General features: G+C 47.0%; 2 protein-coding genes across 10 annotated transcripts in view; both read right to left on the bottom strand.

Moving 5' to 3' along the window:
• Positions 1–3622, bottom strand: part of Rffl (ring finger and FYVE like domain containing E3 ubiquitin protein ligase) — a 65943-nt gene extending 62321 nt beyond the window's left edge. For 2 of the 7 annotated variants that reach the window (XM_050128722.1, XM_050128727.1), the window contains exon 1: positions 3391–3622. The gene's annotated coding sequence lies outside the window, so the exon portion shown is untranslated. Of the gene's footprint in view, positions 1–1977; positions 2147–3012; positions 3094–3149; positions 3364–3390 lie in introns of those variants that run through there. The other 5 variants (XM_050128726.1, XM_050128728.1, XM_050128723.1 and 2 more) reach the window with 4 other exon arrangements.
• A 7972-nt stretch (positions 3623–11594) lies between these two features.
• The window catches only part of Rad51d (RAD51 paralog D), an 18327-nt gene continuing 10171 nt past the window's right edge, over positions 11595–19750 (bottom strand). Inside the window, exons 7-10 of one of the 3 annotated variants that reach the window (XM_050128729.1) lie at positions 16542–16635; positions 16378–16448; positions 12940–13107; positions 11595–12777 (exon numbers count right to left, since the gene is read on the bottom strand). In XM_050128729.1, the coding sequence (XP_049984686.1) occupies positions 12694–12777; positions 12940–13107; positions 16378–16448; positions 16542–16635 (417 nt within the window). In that variant the 3' untranslated portion in view covers positions 11595–12693. The other 2 variants (XM_050128730.1, XM_050128731.1) reach the window with 2 other exon arrangements.

Below are 19750 nucleotides of genomic sequence, written 5' to 3'. Positions count from 1 at the left end.
GGGGGAGAGTTAAGAAACCAGAAGTGAACTCCCAATTTTCAAAGTTCCAAAGGACTTGATGTACAGTTGTTACGTTTCTATGATACGTATGCTCGTATCAACGCAATACAACAGCGGTTCCCAAACTAGGCTGCACCTCAGAGGCAGCTGGAGAGCCTTTTGGAAATCAGATGGTTTCAAAATGTAGGTCATCATCCGATGAATCAAAAGGTGGGGCCCTGAGATCAGCATCTTTCAAGAATGCCTGGGTTACAGACCGAACCTCTCAAGGAGTGGCTGACTTCTGGAAACTCCTTACAATAAAACAAGGTCGAAGCTACTCTGAATCTAATACGACCTTCCTTTGATGGCTCAGGAGCCTTCACGGCTTCCCAGGACTAGTGGGTCAATACCGACTAGTCACTGTATGGCAAAATCAGAAACTAAGGAAAAGTTTAACACAGATTTCCTAATGGCAGAAAGCAGCTTTTGTTTTACCATCCAGATTCAAAGAGCTGGGTTTCTCCCAGAAAAAAATGCAGATTTTATGCTTGCTTTGTAAAGGGGAAATGTTTTTAAAACATGTAGGACTCTTTACCAACTGCTTAGCTCCACTTCAGATGTAGACAAGCTCCAAAAGTGTAGAATATTCCAGTCTGAGTAAAAGCCAAGGAGGAACTTCATGACCATCTTGAGGAAGAGAAACGATAATGCGTTTAGACTAAGATCAGCTTAACAGAATTAGTTGTGACCAACTGTCCAGAGTCCAGCAACTGTTAAGTCCTGAGGACAGGGCGGGCTGAGGACAATAAACACAAGAGGTCAATTACTACCTATTTGAGACGACCTGCAGAGCCTCGGAGCCTAATTGGTTTTAGGATTTTAAAACTGCATGGCTAAACCGAGAAAGTAACCCAAACATTTCCTTATTAAAGAACTGGAGTCTTTTATATGAAAAGATCACCCTTACAATCGCCAAAATCATTCTTAAACAGACGCCAGGTATAACCAAGGAGTTATGGTTGTGGTTCCTTGGTACACCATGTTTACTATGTGCAAGGCCCTTAATTCCCACTTCTTACCACACCACCATCCCCCCTCACACTCACTCTCACACACACACACACACACACACACACACACACACACACTCACACTGCTAATAACCAGCAACCACCACTGAATAAGTCATCAACTTCAAAAACAAAGCAAAGCAGTGCCTCCCTGGAGACTTGACTAGCAGCAATCTGAACCATCCATCCTCAGCAAACTCTGAATGAGACTCCTACTCTAGACCACAGAGACAAGGCGCCAAGGTGAAGCAGTTAATCTTTCTTTTTCCTCCCCAAACACAAATGCATTACCAGAACAAGTTTGGTGTCAAAGTCCCTCATCTGCCATTAAAATAACAGCCGTATTAAAGATTCTACGATGCGAATAAAAAGCAGTGTACTTAGCTCCCTCCCCAACATTCCTTACGTTTATGTAGACGGTGTCAGAAAGTAGCAGGTAGGGCCCACAGAGCCAGGTGTGGCTGTCTTAAACTTCACAAGGCTCATGTACTGGGATAAGAAGCCATCTTTTTGTTAATGTTGCTACTTATTCAACTAGTCCATGAAAATTCCTTTAAGAGGCATTTCTATTCAATGGTACTAAATAAAATACTCAGGTCAACTGGCTTGGTGAACAGAGAGTTTGAAAACAGGTAAGCTTTCTGAGAACCCAGTTTCTCTTTTTTTGTTATTATTTTAGCAGCTGGTTAAACTGGTCAATTTAGCAGATGGATTTACAACCCTGGATCCCAATGTAAACAGTCAGGGTAACAGCTGATCAATATGAGAAGTTTTAATGAACTGGACTTTGCAATTAAACAAACATTAAAGTGAGTGTGTCCTCTATTACACGGGTATCTTCGAACACCAAGTTATTAGTTAGACCTGCCACATCAATCTGCTACTGTCCTCCACAATACCCAACTGTTATCAAAGACAACACTACCTGTAAAGAGCGCGGTGGTGGTGGCACACGCCTTGAATCTCAGCACTCAAGAGATGGAGACAGGCGGATCTCTGTGGGACAGAGCAAGTTCCGGAATAGCCAATGATACTCAGAGAAACTCTGCCCCGAAAACAAATAAACAAACAAACCTGTAGATAAATAAACCAAAACTGTCGAACTGTACTCTGGAGTCCAGAATTAGCAAATATGCAAAAAGTTTCAGAAACACTAGCCACCATCTATTTCTTTGAATGAGAAAGAACGTGGGGGAAGGGGACAGAAGGATAAATACGTCGCCAGAAAGGAAATATCATAGCCAACTTCAGTCCTAGAATTCTACAAACTCGGCCCAGGACCAACTTCCCTCCCATTCCTAGGAAAATGCCACAATACTCGAACAGCCTTGCCATATTTCAGTACACTGGACTGTCACGGCAAGAATCACAAAGCTCTCAAAAGAGGGGACGGGGAAGTCTCTAGGTTCTCCAAATTACCAGCCAAAACACGCATTAGGAGCTTACTGTTTTTTTAGAAGACCACACGCATCCCGGGGTGTTTGCCCATGGCCTTTAACCAGGCTACAGAGTGGGAGTTGTGGGTAAAGTCCCACTTCCGAGCTAAAAATAATCTTCCTCCGCGTGGACTGAGAGAAACGTGGTACTCTTCCTTGATTACACAACCCGCACCCCCCCCCACACACACACACGCACTCACACCCCCAAAATGACAGCCTAACAAAAAGGAAAAATTAAGCTGTTGTTTTGTCTGTTCTGCCAGTCTCCAATCAAGCTCTGAGCAGACAGATGCCAGGAAAAGCTGCGGGCTCCCCTGGTCTCCCCAGACTTCCCCATGCCCGGTCAAATGTCTCCTGGGCAGCCGGCTGGCGAGGGGCCCCACTTCCCTCTGAGTCTGAGCCAGGGCCACACAGTGGCGACCTCACACACCTCGGGAATAGAGGTCGACTCCCAGGGGGGCAGACAGCCGACCCTGGGCAGGGAGGATGGGAGAGCAGCAACCCCAGACTTCCCATCTAACCTCCAAACTCCGAGTCTCCAGGGTCCTCCCGTAGGCAGGGAGCCAGTGGCGCCGAAGCTCTGCCTCAATTTTCTGTCCTACAAAATTTCATCCTCCACCCCCCGCCGCCCCCCGCCCCAGGAGCCAGCAGGTCTTGCCTGGTTCTTACGACACTTGGGCACAAGTTGAAGACACACGTCCCGGGGTTACGGCGCACACAGGCGAAATGCTTTGCGGCACTTTCAATGGGACAGGTGTAGGGTGACCTGGCGGCGGAGAGTTCCTGAGACCGAGGGCACTGCAGACTGCCGGGGCGCAGCTGCAGCTCCGCACCCCCGGGAGCACAGCCAGGGGCGCCCTGTCCTCCGGCCCGACCCGCCGCGGCCACCGCCTCCTCACCTGCCGCGGACGCTGCCCGGCCGCACCTGGGGGACCGAGGCCGGTTGGCTGTCGACCGCGGCCGCTTAGGCAGCGCAGCTACAGGGTCGCCCACCGCCGCCGCCGCCGCCACAACTCCCGGGCAGAGGGGCGCCTGGGTGCGCGCACCACATCCTCACGGGCGGCCCCAGGAAGTCCACCCCCACCGCCCCAGTCTCCCGCGGCTCGGCGTGGGCCCCGCCCGCCCTGCGTGCGGCCCCGCCCGCCCCACGTGCGGCCCTGCCCCCCGCGGGAGCGCGCCGCGCTCCGCCGCGCCCGCGCCACCATAGAGAGGAGTCGGGCGCGCGGCGGTCTAGGGCCGCAGCTTCCGCGAGCGCCCTCTGGCGGAATCCGGCCTCGGACTGCAAGAGTCCGGACAGAAGCCCAGCTAGGTGTGGGGTCCAGAGTTCGAGTCTCGGCTGAATCAATCCCGTGCGCGGTGACCTTGAGCAAGTCTCTGAACATCCTCAGTTTGCTTTCTAGTAAAGTTTGAATGTTGAGCCCTTGATTTCATGTTTTGTTGTACCCGACAGACGACAGTTTTCCAGTTCACAGTGCAAGAAACCCAGACTCACCCAATGTATTAACTCACATGGAGGTATTAAAAGGCAAGATTGTGAAGCATCATAAACTTCGCGTTCTTTCTAGGATTCGCTACTTTCACAGTAGGAAGGTGGAAACACAGCTAGAAAGGTTGCAGTACAATGACAATGACTGCCAAGAACCACCCAGCCATTATTCATCAGTTGAGCACCTTTTGGCAGTAACCTTCCTGAAGTCTTCCCCATCCCAGAAAAGCAGGTTGGGCCTGCCTGCGGATTAAATGAGCGGATCCACAAAGGCCTTAGCAAAGCATAAAGCACCAGGATAGCATAGGGGATCATTAGCCAATGATCTAAGACGATGCCGAGTCATGGAAGTCATATAAATGCTAATTCTTCTGCCTGACGTCTAGTGACATCATTTTCTTAGGCTTCAGGTTCTGATCACAGACCTCTCACAGTTTTCCTGAGCAATCTGTAGTTTTACTTATTCTATATTTTTGTGCTTGGAATTTTTGTATAGACCAGGCAAGTGCTCCACCACAGTGGTGCTCGGCCCCTTGTATTTTAAAATGAGGACTATCAGAAGGGAACGAGAGCTAAAGTATTATTTATCCACATCAGGCTGTCACTTTACAGTTCCATTTCCAGTTCTCAGAACAGCCCAGCACGCTCTGTGCTGTTACTTGCTTGTTATCAACAAGGATCTACATTTTAAGTAATTTCCCCACTTCCATACAGAGAAAAACAGGTCTGGGATGTGAAACCGTTTCTTTTTCCAACCTGGAGTGCATGGGGAGCTCCGCCTTCTAAGCGTCCCCTGCACCTGAACTGAAATTCCACGCCTTTCTCTCCCCCTGCTTATTTCTGCAGCTTAGCTACAGTTTTCCGTGTTCTCTGCTTCTCTTGGAGCTTTTTCTTCCACAAAGTTGCCTCCTCTCCTCCTCCTTTCTCTGGTTCCTGTTCCCTTGAAGTGCCAACATTGTTCACCGTCTGTGTTTCTGAAATGGGTCTGTGAGCCTCGCTGGCAGCTCACACAGTCTCCACCACATCCCCCTCCCCTGGATATGAATTATAACCACAGACCTGTAATAAGTCCAGAACAGGGGTGAGATGAGGCTCAGACCTGGGATTATTTGTTAACTTAGCGCAGAAGCAGAGTGCCCGGTTCTGAAAGGGACTGCACTTACGCCCTTAATTGGACCCAATAATTAAGGTCTGGATGCATGGCATCCCGCGGAAATCTTTCTCTCGGGGCCCTCTGGTCCATATTATGGCTAAATCATCGGAGTGGTGCTAAATAATGAGCAGATCACTGGAGCGAGGCCCCGGAGCTGCATTTACCCACACCGCGCCTTCTCCCACCTTCGGCGTTATCACCATCACTATTTTTCATCTTTATCGTCGTGCCCTTCCGCAGAGGCATTCAATAACGCACCCATTGTGCGAGTAATCTGAAATCCTTTTCGGCGAGCAATAGTATTTAGTAGTAATAAAACACTAATTTGTCTACCAAGTGACATATTTATAGGAGCTGTTTACTTTGACGTATTTTTATTATTTCTACTCATTTGCTAAGTACTTTCCAATACATATTTATGAAGCACATGCCTTTCCCCAAACAGGTCTGAAAAAATAAATCACATTGTTTCTTGTATTAGTAGCAGCAAGGCTTTTCTAAGTCCTAGTACCCCGATTTCTGTTGCTTCTGGCAGGAGCCAGAAAAACTAATGGTGATTGAGCACCTACTGTGTGCCAGGCTCTCCGCGAAAGGCACTTTCCCTAAATCATCTCTTCAACTCCCCCCCCCCCCAGATAAGCATTTTACCAATAAGGAAAATGTAACTCTGTACAACATAGATCTCAACCAGTAAAACAAACGCACTATCTTCCCCGAGGAACTCTGCCAGAAAATGCACAGCAGGGTATTGAACCTAGATCTTTCCTTGGTTCCAAAGTCCCCAAACCACCATCCCTCTTCACCAGTCGCAGGCCACTCCAACATCTCAGGATAAAATACTCCATAAAATCAGTCAGGCGTGGTGGCGCACACCTTTAGTTCCAGTACTGGGGAGGCAAAGGCAGGCGGAGCTGGACAGCCAGGGCTACACAGGGAAACCCCGTCTTGAAAAAACAAAAGTAAAAATAGATATTAAAAGCTCTGTAAAATCTAAGATATTCATGATAAGAGTTATTCCCCAGGAAGCCAGCTGTGTCCCCCAAAGCAGAGTGAGTACAAGAACTGTGCCCATTCTGAGACTGGTGTGGGTAGTTTGAAAGAAAATGGCCCCTAAAGGGAGTGGCACTAATGGAGGGTGTGGCCTTGTTGCAAGAAGTGTGTCACTGTAGGGTGGGCTTTAAGTCTCCTATGCTCAAGCTATATCCAATGGGACAGACTACTTCCTGTGGTCTGTGAGTCAGGATATAAGAATTCTCAGCTTCTTCCCTAGTACCTTGTGAGATATAAGATATATATGAGTGGGGAGGGAAATGGGAGGCTGGGAGGAGGCGGAAACTTTTTTTTCCTTTTCTCAATTAAAAATAAATAAATAAATAAAAATAAAAGATGATAAAATAAATGCTTTTGTTTTTTTTTTTAAAAAAAGATATATATGAGTTCTAAGCTCCTTCTCTAGCACCATGCCTGCCTACATCCTGTCTTGCTTCCCATTGTGACAATAATGAACTAAACCTCTGAGCTAAATGTTTTCCTTTATAAGAATTGCTGTGGAGCCAGGCAGTGGTGGCACACGTCTTTAATTCCAGAGACATGTGGATCTCTGTGAGTTCAAGGCCAGCCTAAAACCTTGGGGAAAAAAAGTTGCTGTATCAAGGTGTCTTTTCACAGCAATAGAAACCATAAGGTAGAAATTGGTGCTAGGAACTGGGGAATCGTTGTGATAGGCCAGTTCATGGTTTTGTTTGTTTGTTTGGTTTTGTTTTATGTTTTGCTTTTTTTTTTTTTCAAAGACAGAGTTTCTCTGTAGCTTTGGAGCCTGTCCTAGAACTCACTCTGGAGACCAGGCTGGTCTCAAACTCAGAAATCCACCTGTCTCTGCCTCCTGAGTACTGGGATTAAAGGTGTGTTTCACCACTGCCCAGCTGGACTATGTCTTTGTTTGGAATAGCATGGACTTTGGAAGTTTGGGTTAGGAAAGCAGTGAAATACTTTAAGCATACAAGTAGGAGCATGGAAGACAGTTATTTGAACTGTAGGGCCTGGCTCAAGGGGTTTCAGAGAAGATTAATATGTTGCCTAGAGATCACTCTTGTGATATTTTGGTGAAGAATATGACTGCCTTTTGCCCTTGTCCAAAGAGTCTGCCTGAGGCTAACATGAAAAGTTATGGATTAATTCTGTTGGCAGAGGAAAATCTCAAAACAGCTGAGGACAGACTGTGGTGTAGTTATTACACTAATGTAAAGATTTATAATGAAAAGGTGCAAGCTGATCTGGGTAAATTACAAAATGTAAAATTTAAGAAAATAAACACTAGTAGGTGGAATGGGGTTAAGTCCTATACTCAAGGAGAAAACCAGATTAAGAAATGGAATAAAGGGAGTGATGACCTCAGGGCAAGATCCCATCCAGTTAAGTTTCCAATTTTTTATTGTTTGCTTTGTTTATCAAGACAGGGTTTCTCTGTAGCTTTGGAGCCTGTCCTGGAACTCGCTCTATAGACCAGGCTGGCTTCAAACTCACAGAAATCCACCTGCCTCTGCCTCCTGAGTGCTGGGATGAAAGGCATGCGCCACCATTACCCAGCTAAATTTCCACTTTGTGAAAAGAAAAGCTTAGAGCCCCGTGTAGTGGTGCAGGCCTTAATGCCAGCACTCCAGAGTCAGAGACTGGCAGATCTCTAAGTCTGAGGCCAGCCTGTCTACATAGAAAATTCCAGGACAGCCAAGCTTACACACTGAAGGTAACCATCGGAAACAGAAAGCTGGTGAAGCTGTAACTGAAAGACCTCTGAGTTCAAGGCCAACCTGGCCTACAGATCCAGTTTCAGGACAGCCAAGCTTAGGTAATGAAGGAAACCATCGAAAACAGAAAGTTGGTGAAGAATGAGGGCCTTGTTCCAGCCCCAGTAAGCAGCACAACTTGGCAACATGATTCTGTAGTTAAAGATAGAAGAAAGGGGTTATGAAATTTGCCTCTGTGACTTAGAGGCCAGGCATGTGTCAGGGGCATCCCTGTATGGAGGTCTAGAAAAGCCACTTTGTGAAGCTGCAAAGTTGAAGCCTGGATTTCCTTGGAGACTCCAAGATGTTGGAGATGCCAGAGTCATTGGATACCTGCAGAGGAGAGCTGCAAACAGGGAGCAAAAACAGCCCAAGAGAAAGCAGCTGGAGGGCCTTGGAGATCTGAAGAGTGTTTTTTCTTCAGACACGGAGACGCAGAGTTTGGAGTTTGCCCAGCTGGTTTTCAGTCTTGCTTCGGTCCAGCATTTTCACTATGCTACCTTGCCCACATTGTGGGATGGTAATGTATATCCTGTGCCATTGTATGTTGGAAGCATATGATCTACTTTTTTGTTTTTATTTTATAGGGGATTACAGTGAAGAGATTGCATGAATCTCAGAAGAGACTTTGAACTTTGGACATTTACACAGCGCTGATACTGTGATAGACTATGGGGACTTTTGAATTTGGACTATGATTTAGCTAGAAGCTTTTGGGGGGCAGGGAGTGGAATGCAGTGGTTTGAAATAAAAATGGCCCCTAAAGGGAGTGGCACTATTGGGAGGTGTGGCCTTGTCGCAGAAGTGTGGCCTTGTTGAAGGAAGCGTCACTGTGGGGTGGGCTTTGAAGTCTCCTATGTTCAAGCTACACCCAGTGAGACAGATCACTTTCTGTTGTCTGTGAATCAAGATGTAAGAACTCTCAACTCTTTCTCCAGCATCAAGTCTGCCTGCATACTGCCTTGCTTCCAACCATGGCTATAATGAACTAACCCCCTGAACTGTAAGTGAATCACCCCAAATAAATGTTTTCCTTTATAAGAGTTGCTGTGGTCATGGTGTTTCTTCACAGCAATAGAAACCTTTACTAAGACAACTAGCTACATAAATTGTAAGCACTATGTGGATACTTGGTCACAAATCCAAGATTCCACTCTTCTAGGCCAATGGTCCTGGGTGACTGAGATTAAAGGCATGTGCCACCACCATGCCTACCAGGACCAAAGTAACTCTTATGAAAGAAAACATTCGTTTGTGGGCTTTCTAACAGGCCCAGAGGTTTATTCAGTCCATCATCATAATGGTGGGGAGCAAAGCAGCACACAGGCAAACAAGGTGCTAGAGAAGTAGCTGAGTCGGACAGTGGGTAGCGCAGGTCTTTAATCCCAGCACTCGGGAGGCAGAGGCAAGCGAGTCTCTGTGAGTTCAAAGCCAGCCTGGTCTACAAGAGCTAGTTCCAGGACAGGCTTCAAAACTACTTGAAACCCTGTCTCAAAAAACTAAATAATGGGGGCTGGAGAGATGGCTCATAGGTTAAGAGCATTGCCTGCTCTTCCAAAGGTCCTGAGTTCAATTCCCAGCAACCACATGGTGACTCACAACCATCTGTAATGAGGTCTGGTGCCCTCTTCTGGCCTGAATATTGTATACATAATAAACAAATAATAATAATAAAGAAAATAAAAAAATAAAAATAGAGAAGTAGCTGAGAGTTCTACATATTGACCCACAGGCAGCAGGAAGAGAGAGGTACTGGACTTGGCATGAGCTTTTGAAACTTCAAAGGCCACTCCAGTGATACACTTCCTCCAACAAGGCCACACTCCCAATCCTTCTCAAGTAGTTTCACTCCCTAATAACTAAGCATTCAAATATATGAGCCTATGTGGGTCATTCTTATTTAAACCACCACAATATGTATTGTGTGTATGTGTATGCACACATGTATAGTACCGCTATATACATATTTATAGGGAGTAATGTACCTCGTTCTAATTTCAGCTGTACACATGACCAGCACAGAGAATTGGCCAGCTGAAACTCTACCCAGACACCTCCATGCCAGAATAGCGTGCATCTGAATCCCTTATCTCCTCCTGGCTCACATCTCAGGCATGCTCAGAGCCTGCTGTTTTTCATTCAGCTTTATTCCCCTCTAACCCTTTAGCGCTCTTGCGCGCACACACGATATCTGCCTTCTCTGGAGTGTTTGTCATTCCCTCTTCCCTGGGGGAAATCGGGACGAGCTGAGAAAGTGGATCTGTGATCTAGCTTTTTATCGGTGAGCTCAGCTGAAAAGGGGTTGAGATTCATAGCCTCGGCTGCTGGGGCAAAATACGAAAGGGGATTTTGTTAAAATATTTACATATTTACAGCTGAAGGCAGCAGGAGATTGAGAAAAAAGAAAGCCTGGCATCAAATGGATTAAAGTTTTGACTCCCAGGCTGCCACTTACTAGATACATGTCCTAAAACCTCAGTGAGTTCCATTTAGTCTGCAAGATGAAGGGATTGCCAGTGCCACGCAGCTTGTCCTAAGCCCACCGTGAGTCCGGTGCTAAGCGCTGAGCATACACACAAGCCAGGACAGACTCGCCTACTGTCTAACCCGTCCCCTACTCCAGTCCATTTGAAAGCTAAGCCCGAGCCTCAACTCCATAGCTGCTTCTTGGTTGGTCTGAGCCCACCACTGAGGCACCATTCCTTTCCCACTACTGAACTAGACACAGGGCAGGAGGCAGTTCCGCATCAATGAGGTAGGAAGCAGGTCAGCAGTCAGTAGGAGGAAGCTCGAGTTCTTGTTCTTCAAAGGACACAAGGGGTGATCCCTTTCCTGCCCTTAGATACTGTCATGTCTGGATTAATGTCCAGAGAGTACAGCCAGGTTTTAATAAGGGCAACAAGCTTGAAGGCAAAACCAATACAGAGAATCTAGGACGGAGATAGAAAGGCTCTCGGCTTCTCCACGTTGGGCCGTTGAGCCACTGCATCAACCAACCTTGGCTTCACGTTATCAGGGATGAGTGATCTTCCTTATCACTGTTGCCTCTCTAAGTGGGATTTCGTTACTTGCTATGGAAAGCAGCTTCAATAATACATGGATCTCCCCAGTCCCCTGTCTCCCCCTCCCCCACCTCCAGTCTCAGAAAGCTCAACTTCCCGACTAGAGAGCACCAAGCACAGCACCCAGTAGGTATTACACAAACAGACAATGACCTCCTTGTACTCACTCTCCGCCCTTCGTGCTTGCTTCTATCCTGCTACACCCATCAGGGTTTCTCTGTGTAACAGAGCCCTGGCTGTCCTGGGACTCATTTTGTAGACCAGGTTAGCCTTGAACTCACAGAGACTCGCTTGCTTCTGCCTCTCTAGTGCTGGGATTAAAGGCGTGTGCCACCATGCCCAGCATATTTTCTTTATTACATTTTTATTATCATGTGTGAGGGCATGCATGTACGGAGGTCAGAGGACGACTTGCAGGAGTCAACCCATTACGTGGGATTCAGGGACTGAACTCAGGTTGTCAGGCTTGGAGGCAAGCATCTCTATCTGCTGAGCCAACGCATAGGCTCTAAATATCGGATTTAGATTCCTGCAGCTAAGACACAACTAATTATACAACAGGCTCTCTAACCAAGCGTGACCTTCCTGTAAAAAATGTGGTCCGTAAACAATCCTGATCATTTCTTTACTCTATCTTTTATTTTCCATTCCCCGGTACCATCCTCCCCTCTGAGCCAGAGTTACGACTCTCAGATGGATGGCCACAGTGTTGGTAACAGACAGGGGGTTGTTTTATTCACTAAGACACATGGCTGTGGTACAGCTGGCAGGACGAGAGGTGTAATTACACTGCATCTTAGAGCCACCAGCAATGAATTTCTGTATAAAAGACTAGATTTGCCATGTATTATTTATGCCAGCATCAATTTTCCCAGCTGGTTCTATTTACTGTGCAAATTCTCCTCTGTCTGTTTATGGGTCAGGCCACGGGTCAGCCCCTCTGGTTACTCTATACTGAGGAAGAGCCCCACAGGGCACCATGCATACGAAACAAGTGTCTGGTTCACTGGGAGCAGGTCGTATCCTTCCTCCCTGGTAAATTATATCCCTGGGACAGCAGCGAGCCCATGTTCTCACCTATCAGGGTGATGTACGCAGGTGTGTGAAACCCAGTCAGCAAGCAGGGAAGAACTCATTCTCTGAGAGTCCCACCGAAGGAACTGAAAAACAACCTTCTTGGGGGTAATCAGCTGGCTCTAGGGCTCAGGGGACTTCCTTTTTATATATTTTTAAGAGAGGAACATATAGAAAGAGCTTCATATTTCTGAGGTTGTTTCTACTGAGTAACTCAGAGACAAAAGAAGTCCCATCTTGCAGGTGGGAAAACAGAGGCCCAAATAAATGGGGATGGGTGGGATGAAGGCTTCCTGGTTCAATTACTGTGTGATGGATGTTGACACACGGGGCTAGGAAGCTATTTATCCAGTCACGACTGTGATTCTTCAGAGATGCCCCAAGCTAGGCTGACCTCAACCCCCACTAGAGACAAATGGTGGACACAAAGGAAGAAAACTTGAGCCCATGATGGACTTCTAGGCCCATCCCCCCACCCCAGTTCCCCACTGCCGCGTCCTCTGGCCAGTGGCTCCGTGAGATCCCACAGAGTGAAGCTGAGGAAACTGAAGCTTGTCTTCCGACAAGCCTGACACCTACACTGCCAGGTCCCTAGTGGCAGTGGCCAGCAGCTGACGGGCAAGAATGCTGTCCAATCAACAGTGTCAGGTTTGTTCGGCAGGCAGTTCTGGGCTCTGTTCCTCAGTCCCCAGAGTCCCAATGTCTATCACCTCCTGCAGACCTGTGGGCTGGAAGGAGAGATAGGAGGGAGAGATAGAATCAAGCAATCTAAGTGGTCAGCTTTTGCTTCAGGGTTTTGGCATCAAAGAATCCTTCAGGAAGATACCAGTGGGTGTGGAAACCACCCTCTCCAGGGCCCAAGATCCTTGGCATCCCTAGGGCTGGCTCACCTGGCGAGGAGACTTGGTCAGACACACTATGCGTTGGCTACTACCTAATGTTCCAGCCCCTTCAAGGACATCCAGGAGAATTCGGGTACTGGGCACAAAGCTCCAGGAGCGTCCCAGAGCAGGTTTGAACCTCCTTCCATCTCTGTCTCGGGTCAAGTGGTTGGTTACCTGCAGGAAGGGACAGAGATCCGTGGCGGCAGTGCAGAGGACACCTGCCCTACCGCCTCATTGTTCAGACAAGAAATCTGAGATCTCTTACTCTCCCAGGCGGTATAACTTACAGCTGAATCTAGAGCTACACCCAGGGCTCCTGATCCACACCCAGCTTCCCACAAAGTCCTGGTGCTTTGGGTCTGACACAAAGCCACGGGGCACCTTTAGTCATTCTTTCCTGTAGAGGAGCCATTGCTGGGTTTGGGCTTGCCAAAGGTATCCTGAGACCAGTGTGCTCAATCCTTGGCATCTGGAGTGTGTCTGTTGGGGTGAGGGGAGTCCCACTTTGGGACTAATTTTTTTTTCTCCTTGGCGACTGCCCTGGAACTCGCTCTGTAGACCAAGCAGGCTGTTCTTGAACTCACAGAGATCCACCTGTCTCTGCCTCCCGAGAGCTGAAATTAAAGGTGTGAGCCACCACTTAAAACTTAAAAACTCTGGAAGTAGTTTTAAGCAAGCCAAACACAGTGACTATGATTCCTTCCCTATAGTCCACACCAGAGACTGGCAGCCACACACCCACAAACATCCAGAAGCCCAGAAGCCAGGAGAGGAAGGTCCAGGACCTTGAACTTGAACAAAAGAGCAGGGAAACAGTCTTTCACACTGCCTGCAGGTGCACAGATTAGTATATTATTTCCTCAAAAATGGGAGATGACCTATCTAGATATTTAAAACACATGCAGTTTGGTGTGGTGATTCATGTCGGTAGTTACAGTACCTCAGGACATTCAAGTAGGACTACTACTTCAATCTAGGAGTTTGAGACCAGCCTGAGCAGCCTAGTGAGACACTGTGTCAAACACATAAAAGTAACAAGTAGCCCTGTTTCAATAATTACACTCCTCTAACCCCAGCCCTCAGGAGGCAGAAGCAGGTGGATCTCTGAGTTCAAGGCCAGCCTAGTCTACAAAGGGAGTTCCAAAACAGCCAGGGCTATGTAGAGAGAACCTATCTCAAAACAAAAAAAGGCAGGAAATACAATGTACAGAGTTATGCATAGGAGTGATTGCTGTAAGGGCTGGAGTGTGGTCACCAAATAAGAGCACGCGCTGCTCTTGCAGAGGACCAACTTCTGTTCTTGCACTGAGCTGCTTCCTGTCCTAATAGTCTCCCCTCCCTAGAGGTTATTACAGACAGATCTTTGCTGTTAGTTTTTTTTTTTTTCCAAGCTCAGGAAGCAGTTTTTTAAGTCTGCATACTTTTCATAAAAAGATTAAAGAGCTAAACATAAGACTCAAGTTGTTATCAATCTTTACACCCGAGGAACCACACTGATAGTCTATCCCTGTAAAGTCTTTTTCTTTTGCATATATTCTTACAGTTTTAGACAATTTTTTTTTAAGATTTTATTTTTATAGCTGGACAGTGGTGGCGCATGCACGCCTTTAATCCCAGCACTCGGGAGGCAGAGGCAGGCGGATCTCTGTGAGTTCGAGGCCAGCCTGGTCTACAAGAGCTAGTTCCAGGACAGGCTTGAAAGCTAGAGAAACCCTGTCTCAAAAAACAAACAAATAGGGCTGGAGAGATGGCTCAGAGGTTAAGAGCGTTGCCTGCTCTTCCGAAGGTCCTGAGTTCAATTCCCAGCAACCACATGGTGGCTCACAACCATCTGTAAAGAGGTCTGGCGCCCTCTTCTGGCCTTCAGGCATACAGACAAGATATTGCATACATAATAAATAAATAAACAAATTTAAAAAAAACAAATAAAAAAGAAATCAAAACCAAAAAATAATATCTCAGGCCATTATTTTCTGCATTCTTACACAGATCCTTTTTTTCTATTTGCATTATTGAATGAAATAAAAGAAATAAAAAGGGAGGACATGACTGCTCCTAGGTATGGGGTGAGGAGGTTTATTGTAGATAAAAGGGAGAAAGCAGCCAGAGGTATCTGGAGGGGTCCAGAGTGAACATGACCAGCAGACTGAGCAGGGTCATGTGAGGAGAGAGGGGAGGGAAAGCAAGAAAGGAGCCACTGACCGAGAGAGGCAGCCTGTGCCAAGAGACGGGTGAAGCCAAAATGGCTGAGTCATATAGGGTCCAGACAAGCTGAGGAAAGGGACAGCCCAGGGCTAGAGAGTTCAGGGTAGGGGGCAGGGTATGCCAGCCAGGAGAACCCTGTAACAGGTAGGGACTGAGGGATGCTGGGAGAACCTGGCAGCCAGAATTTGCTTTGATATGTTGGGCATCTCATCCATTTGTTCCAGGTTTGGGACCTAACAATTATCATCTTTTTCTGTTTTGTTTTATTGAGACAGGATTTCTTTATGTATCCCAAAATATCCTTGAATTTGAGATCTTCCTGCCGCAGCCTCTGAGTTCAAAGAGCAAAGCATGAGTCACTGTACCCAGTTCTTGATGCAGATTCTTTACGATGGCCATTTTTAAGGAGGGCATGAGGGCACATGCCTGCAATCCCACTACTGGAGTCTGAGACAGGAGGAGTCTATGGGTTCAAGGCTGGAATGGTGAAACCCTGTTAAAAACAAACATACTTGATTTGCCAGAATAATTCTTGGGCCAGATTTGGCCTGTGGTCTACAGTTTGCCAAACTCTTCTATCCTATAATGATTTTCCCAATTCCTAATCATGGAATCTCTAAATAATTACTGCTTTTATTCTGTAATAAAATTATAATGCTAATTGTGGGGGTAACGCCTGTAATTCCAACACTTGGGAAGGGGAGGCAGAAGGTTCAGAAATTCAAGGCCAGCCTCAGATAATGAGTTCAAAGACAGTATGGGCAACATGGGACTTTCTTAAAAAGAAAAGAAACACTTTTATCATGAAAGGGACCCAAGGGGTTTGTGGGGGAGAATGAGGAAGGGGGGAAGGGAGTGCTGGGGGATGAGCTGGAGAGAAGGGAGAGCACACACCTTTAATCCCAGTAGGAGAAAGCAGAGGCAGGTGGATCACTGAGTTTGCAGCTAGCCTAGTCTACAGAATGAGTTTCAGGATAGCCAAGGCTATACAAGGAAAAGCCTGTCTTGAAAAACCAACCAACCAATCAACCAACCAACCAAACAAACAAACAAACAAATAAAAAGACTCTCAAAACAAGATAGTCCCTAGTCCAAACCCCTCTTTGACCTGTGGAAGCTGAGCTCTGCGCTCTGGCCTCTGCCTTAAGGACTATTATAGTTTCAAGCTGACACTTAAGAGAAACAGAAAGCTAGCCTAGCTACACCTAGAAACCATGTTCATAGGAAAAGTGTCCTCACCACCACTGCCACACCCAGGTCCCGGGCCAGGATCTTGAGCTCTCGGGCCAGCTGCATCATCAAGGCCAGGCCTTGGGGAGGAGCAAAGGAGAGGGGCAGCCGAGGGCAAAAGGCCAGGGCAGGGAGGTGAAGTCTCCACCCTGTCCCCATGTTCCCCCTCTTACCTTCCCTCTGCTGACCTCCCAGAAGTGGGGCGACCACTGCGGTGACAGAATCCACAATCACCACCTTCACAGTGCCTGAAGAAGCTGTCGCCTGCTGGGATGGGAAAAGCAGTGGTGGACCAGTGACCTCTAGGGGACGCCCGGGGCAAGCGCCTCTACTAGAAGAGGGAGGCCAGCGAGAGGGCTCAGCAGATAAAGGTGATTGCTGCACAAGCCTGGCAGATCGAGTTTGATCCCTGGAACCCAAGTAATGACGGAAGGAGAGAACCAGCTCCACAGAGTTGGCCTCTCTGACCCCCATCCCCCTATACACACACAGGGTGGCATGCATGTGCTCACAGTTGCACATGTGTGTACATACACACACAACTGAAAAAATGAAGTTTAATCCTTTTTTAAAAAAAGAAAAAAAAAGTCAGTCATAAACAACTTTTCCTACCCAAAATCCGGCTGTACAGGCCTCACTGAAGCACCTCCCCGACCCATTCAAAAGCATAACAGACTCCACTGAGGATTTAGAAGGCAGGAATGGCTTAAGTCACAGGACACCACAGGCTCTCATTCGGGAACCTCATGCAGATTCCAGTGGCAATCTCACACCCAGCCTGTTAGCCCCTTCTCCTCTTCGGAATCCCCTCACTGCTGCTCAGTTTCACTTCAAATCCCCAGGATTTGCTTTATTTGCTGAAGAGTTAGCTCTCCACTAAGGCATGCTGGGAAAGCACTCTACCTGAGCTACATCCTCAGCCCCTTAGTCTTTTTTTTTTTTTTTTTTTTGGTTTTTTCGAGACAGGGTTTCTCTGTGGCTTTGGAGCCTGTCCTGGAACTAGCTCTGTAGACCAGACAGCCCCTTAAGTCTTATTCACGTTTCCATCTCCTAGAGTTTACCTCCTAAGCCCTCCTCTCCCATAGCTACCATGGTTCCAAATAAAGGCAACTGTTTCAGTCGGGCTGTGGTGGTGCACACCTTTAACCCCAGGACTGGGAGGGAGGGGGGTGTGCGCAAGCCTGGTCTACAGGGCGAGTTCCAGGACAGCCAGGGCTACACAGAGACACCCTGTCTCAAAAAACAAACAACAAATAAAGACCGTTGTTTCTCTAAGAGCAGGATACCATTTCTCACACCATTATCTGGCGTCTTTACACACAGGTGAGCACGATCCTAGCGTCTGCAGATCTGTCTTCCATGCTTCCTTTCTTCTCTCCCTTACTTCTCAGATCCTGATTCTGCTACATGTGTTGTTTCCACTGCCCACTGGCCAAACCTTGGCTATTTGGCATTTCTGCTCTGCCTTTTGTGTGTCTCAGTTCCAGCCTAGAACTGTGTGTCAGTCTTCTGGCCTCTGACTCCTAACCTGTTACCAATGTGTCTAAGAGGATGGCAGGAATGTGAGAAGTTAAAACCAACCAGCTTGGGGCTAAAGAGATGGCTCAGCGGTTGGAAGCACTGGTTGCTTTTCCAGAGGACCAGGGTCCAGTTCCCAGCACCCACATAGCAGCTCACAACTGCCTGTAACTCTTATTCCAGGGGATCCAACACCTTCCCGCAGATAGATGCAGGCAGAACATCAATGTATGTAAAATACAAATAAGTAAAACAAACAAACAAAACCAACCGTCTTAGGCACTTCTCAGCCCTATCCAGCTAAACGGCAGAGCAAGCCCTTTGTTGTTTTTGCCGAGGATCTGGGTTCGATTCCAGCAGTCACAAGAGGGCTCATAATTTTCTGTAACTAAGTTCCAGGGGCATTAAATGGCCTCTTCTTGCCTCCAAGGGCACCAGGCAAGCACGCCATGGATATACATTCATACACACAGAATACAATTTTAAAAACTTCAAAAAAAAAAAAAAAAAGTCAAGAGCCATTCAAAATCTCCTTCTCCCTTCCTTATAAACATTAGTCTGGACATGTTCAGGTACTGGGTAGAAATCTCCTGACATCAGTGAGGATGGGCCCAGCCCCCAGTTCTAGATATGTATAGAGATGATTTGCTTTTGGCTATGACTGGAGGGATAACTCAGTGGCAGCGTTTGCCTAATGGGTATAGGCCTGGATTAGATCCCTAGTGTCACAAAAAATATTTATTTACGTATTTATTTGTGTGTGTGTGTGCGCGCGCACATGTAGTCATGACACGGCACTTGGAGTCAGTGGATAACTTGCTGAAGTTAGTTTTTTCCTTCCACCATGTGGATCCTGAGAATCGAACTTGGGCTGTAAGGATTGGCAGCAAGGGCCTTAATCCATGAAACTTCCTCACCAGATCCGTATCATCACAACTAAGAAAACAAACCTGTATTGGTGGCACGGGTCTTTAATTCCAGCACTCAGGAGGCAGAGGCAGAGGCAGAGGCAGAGGCAATCTCTGTGAGTTCAAGGCTAGCCTGCTCTACAGTTCCAGAACATCCAGGGCTACACTGCGAAACCCTGTCTTGAAAAACCGAAAAACCAAACCAACCAAAACAAAAACCAAACCAACCTGGCTAACTAAATGTAAGAAGAGGGACAAAGGCCCTTGCTGCTGATCCTTACAGCCCAAGTTCGAGTCTTAGGATCCACATGGTGGAAGGAACGAACTAACTTCTGCAAGTTATCCACTGACTCCAAGTGTTACGTTATGAATATATGTTCACATGCACACACATACACACAAACACATACACACAAATAAATAAATACATAATTTTTTTTTCTTTTTGGTGACACTGGGGATCTAATCTGCTAGTGGTCCTAGAGTAGTAAGCTTTTTCTTCTTTTTTCTTTTTTTGTTGGGTTTTTCAAGACAAGGTTTCTCTGTGTAGCCCTGGCTGTCCTGGAACTCACTCTGTAGACCAGACTGGCCTCGAACTCAGAGATCCATCTGCCTCTGCCTCCCAATTTCTGGGATTAAAGGTGTATATCACCACTGCCCAGCTACATTTTCGTCTTAATAAAAGGGAAGAGATAATAAAAAAAATCATCTATCGCTCACTTGCTTGAATTTGGAGCACATGCGGCTGTGGACAAAATGCTTGGGGCTACAGCAGCCACTTGCTGTAGTGCGATTTTGAGGCAAAGAGCTGGAGAATCAGACACAGGACTCAGTGCTAGCCTCCAGTCTCACTAAAGACACTCAGACTGTCTCAAGAGTCAAGTCTCCTAGCCAGATGTTCTGAAGCATTATCTTTAATCTCAGCATTCAAGAGACAGGGCAGGGGGATCTCTGTA

This window comes from Alexandromys fortis, unplaced genomic scaffold (assembly GCF_014885135.2).
Source record: "Alexandromys fortis isolate MF-2015 unplaced genomic scaffold, M_Fortis_MF-2015_v1.1 scaffold_80, whole genome shotgun sequence".
Lineage (NCBI taxonomy): Eukaryota > Metazoa > Chordata > Mammalia > Rodentia > Cricetidae > Alexandromys > Alexandromys fortis.
Note: the sequence above shows the minus strand (reverse complement) of the source record. Positions and strands in the feature narration are given on the sequence as shown.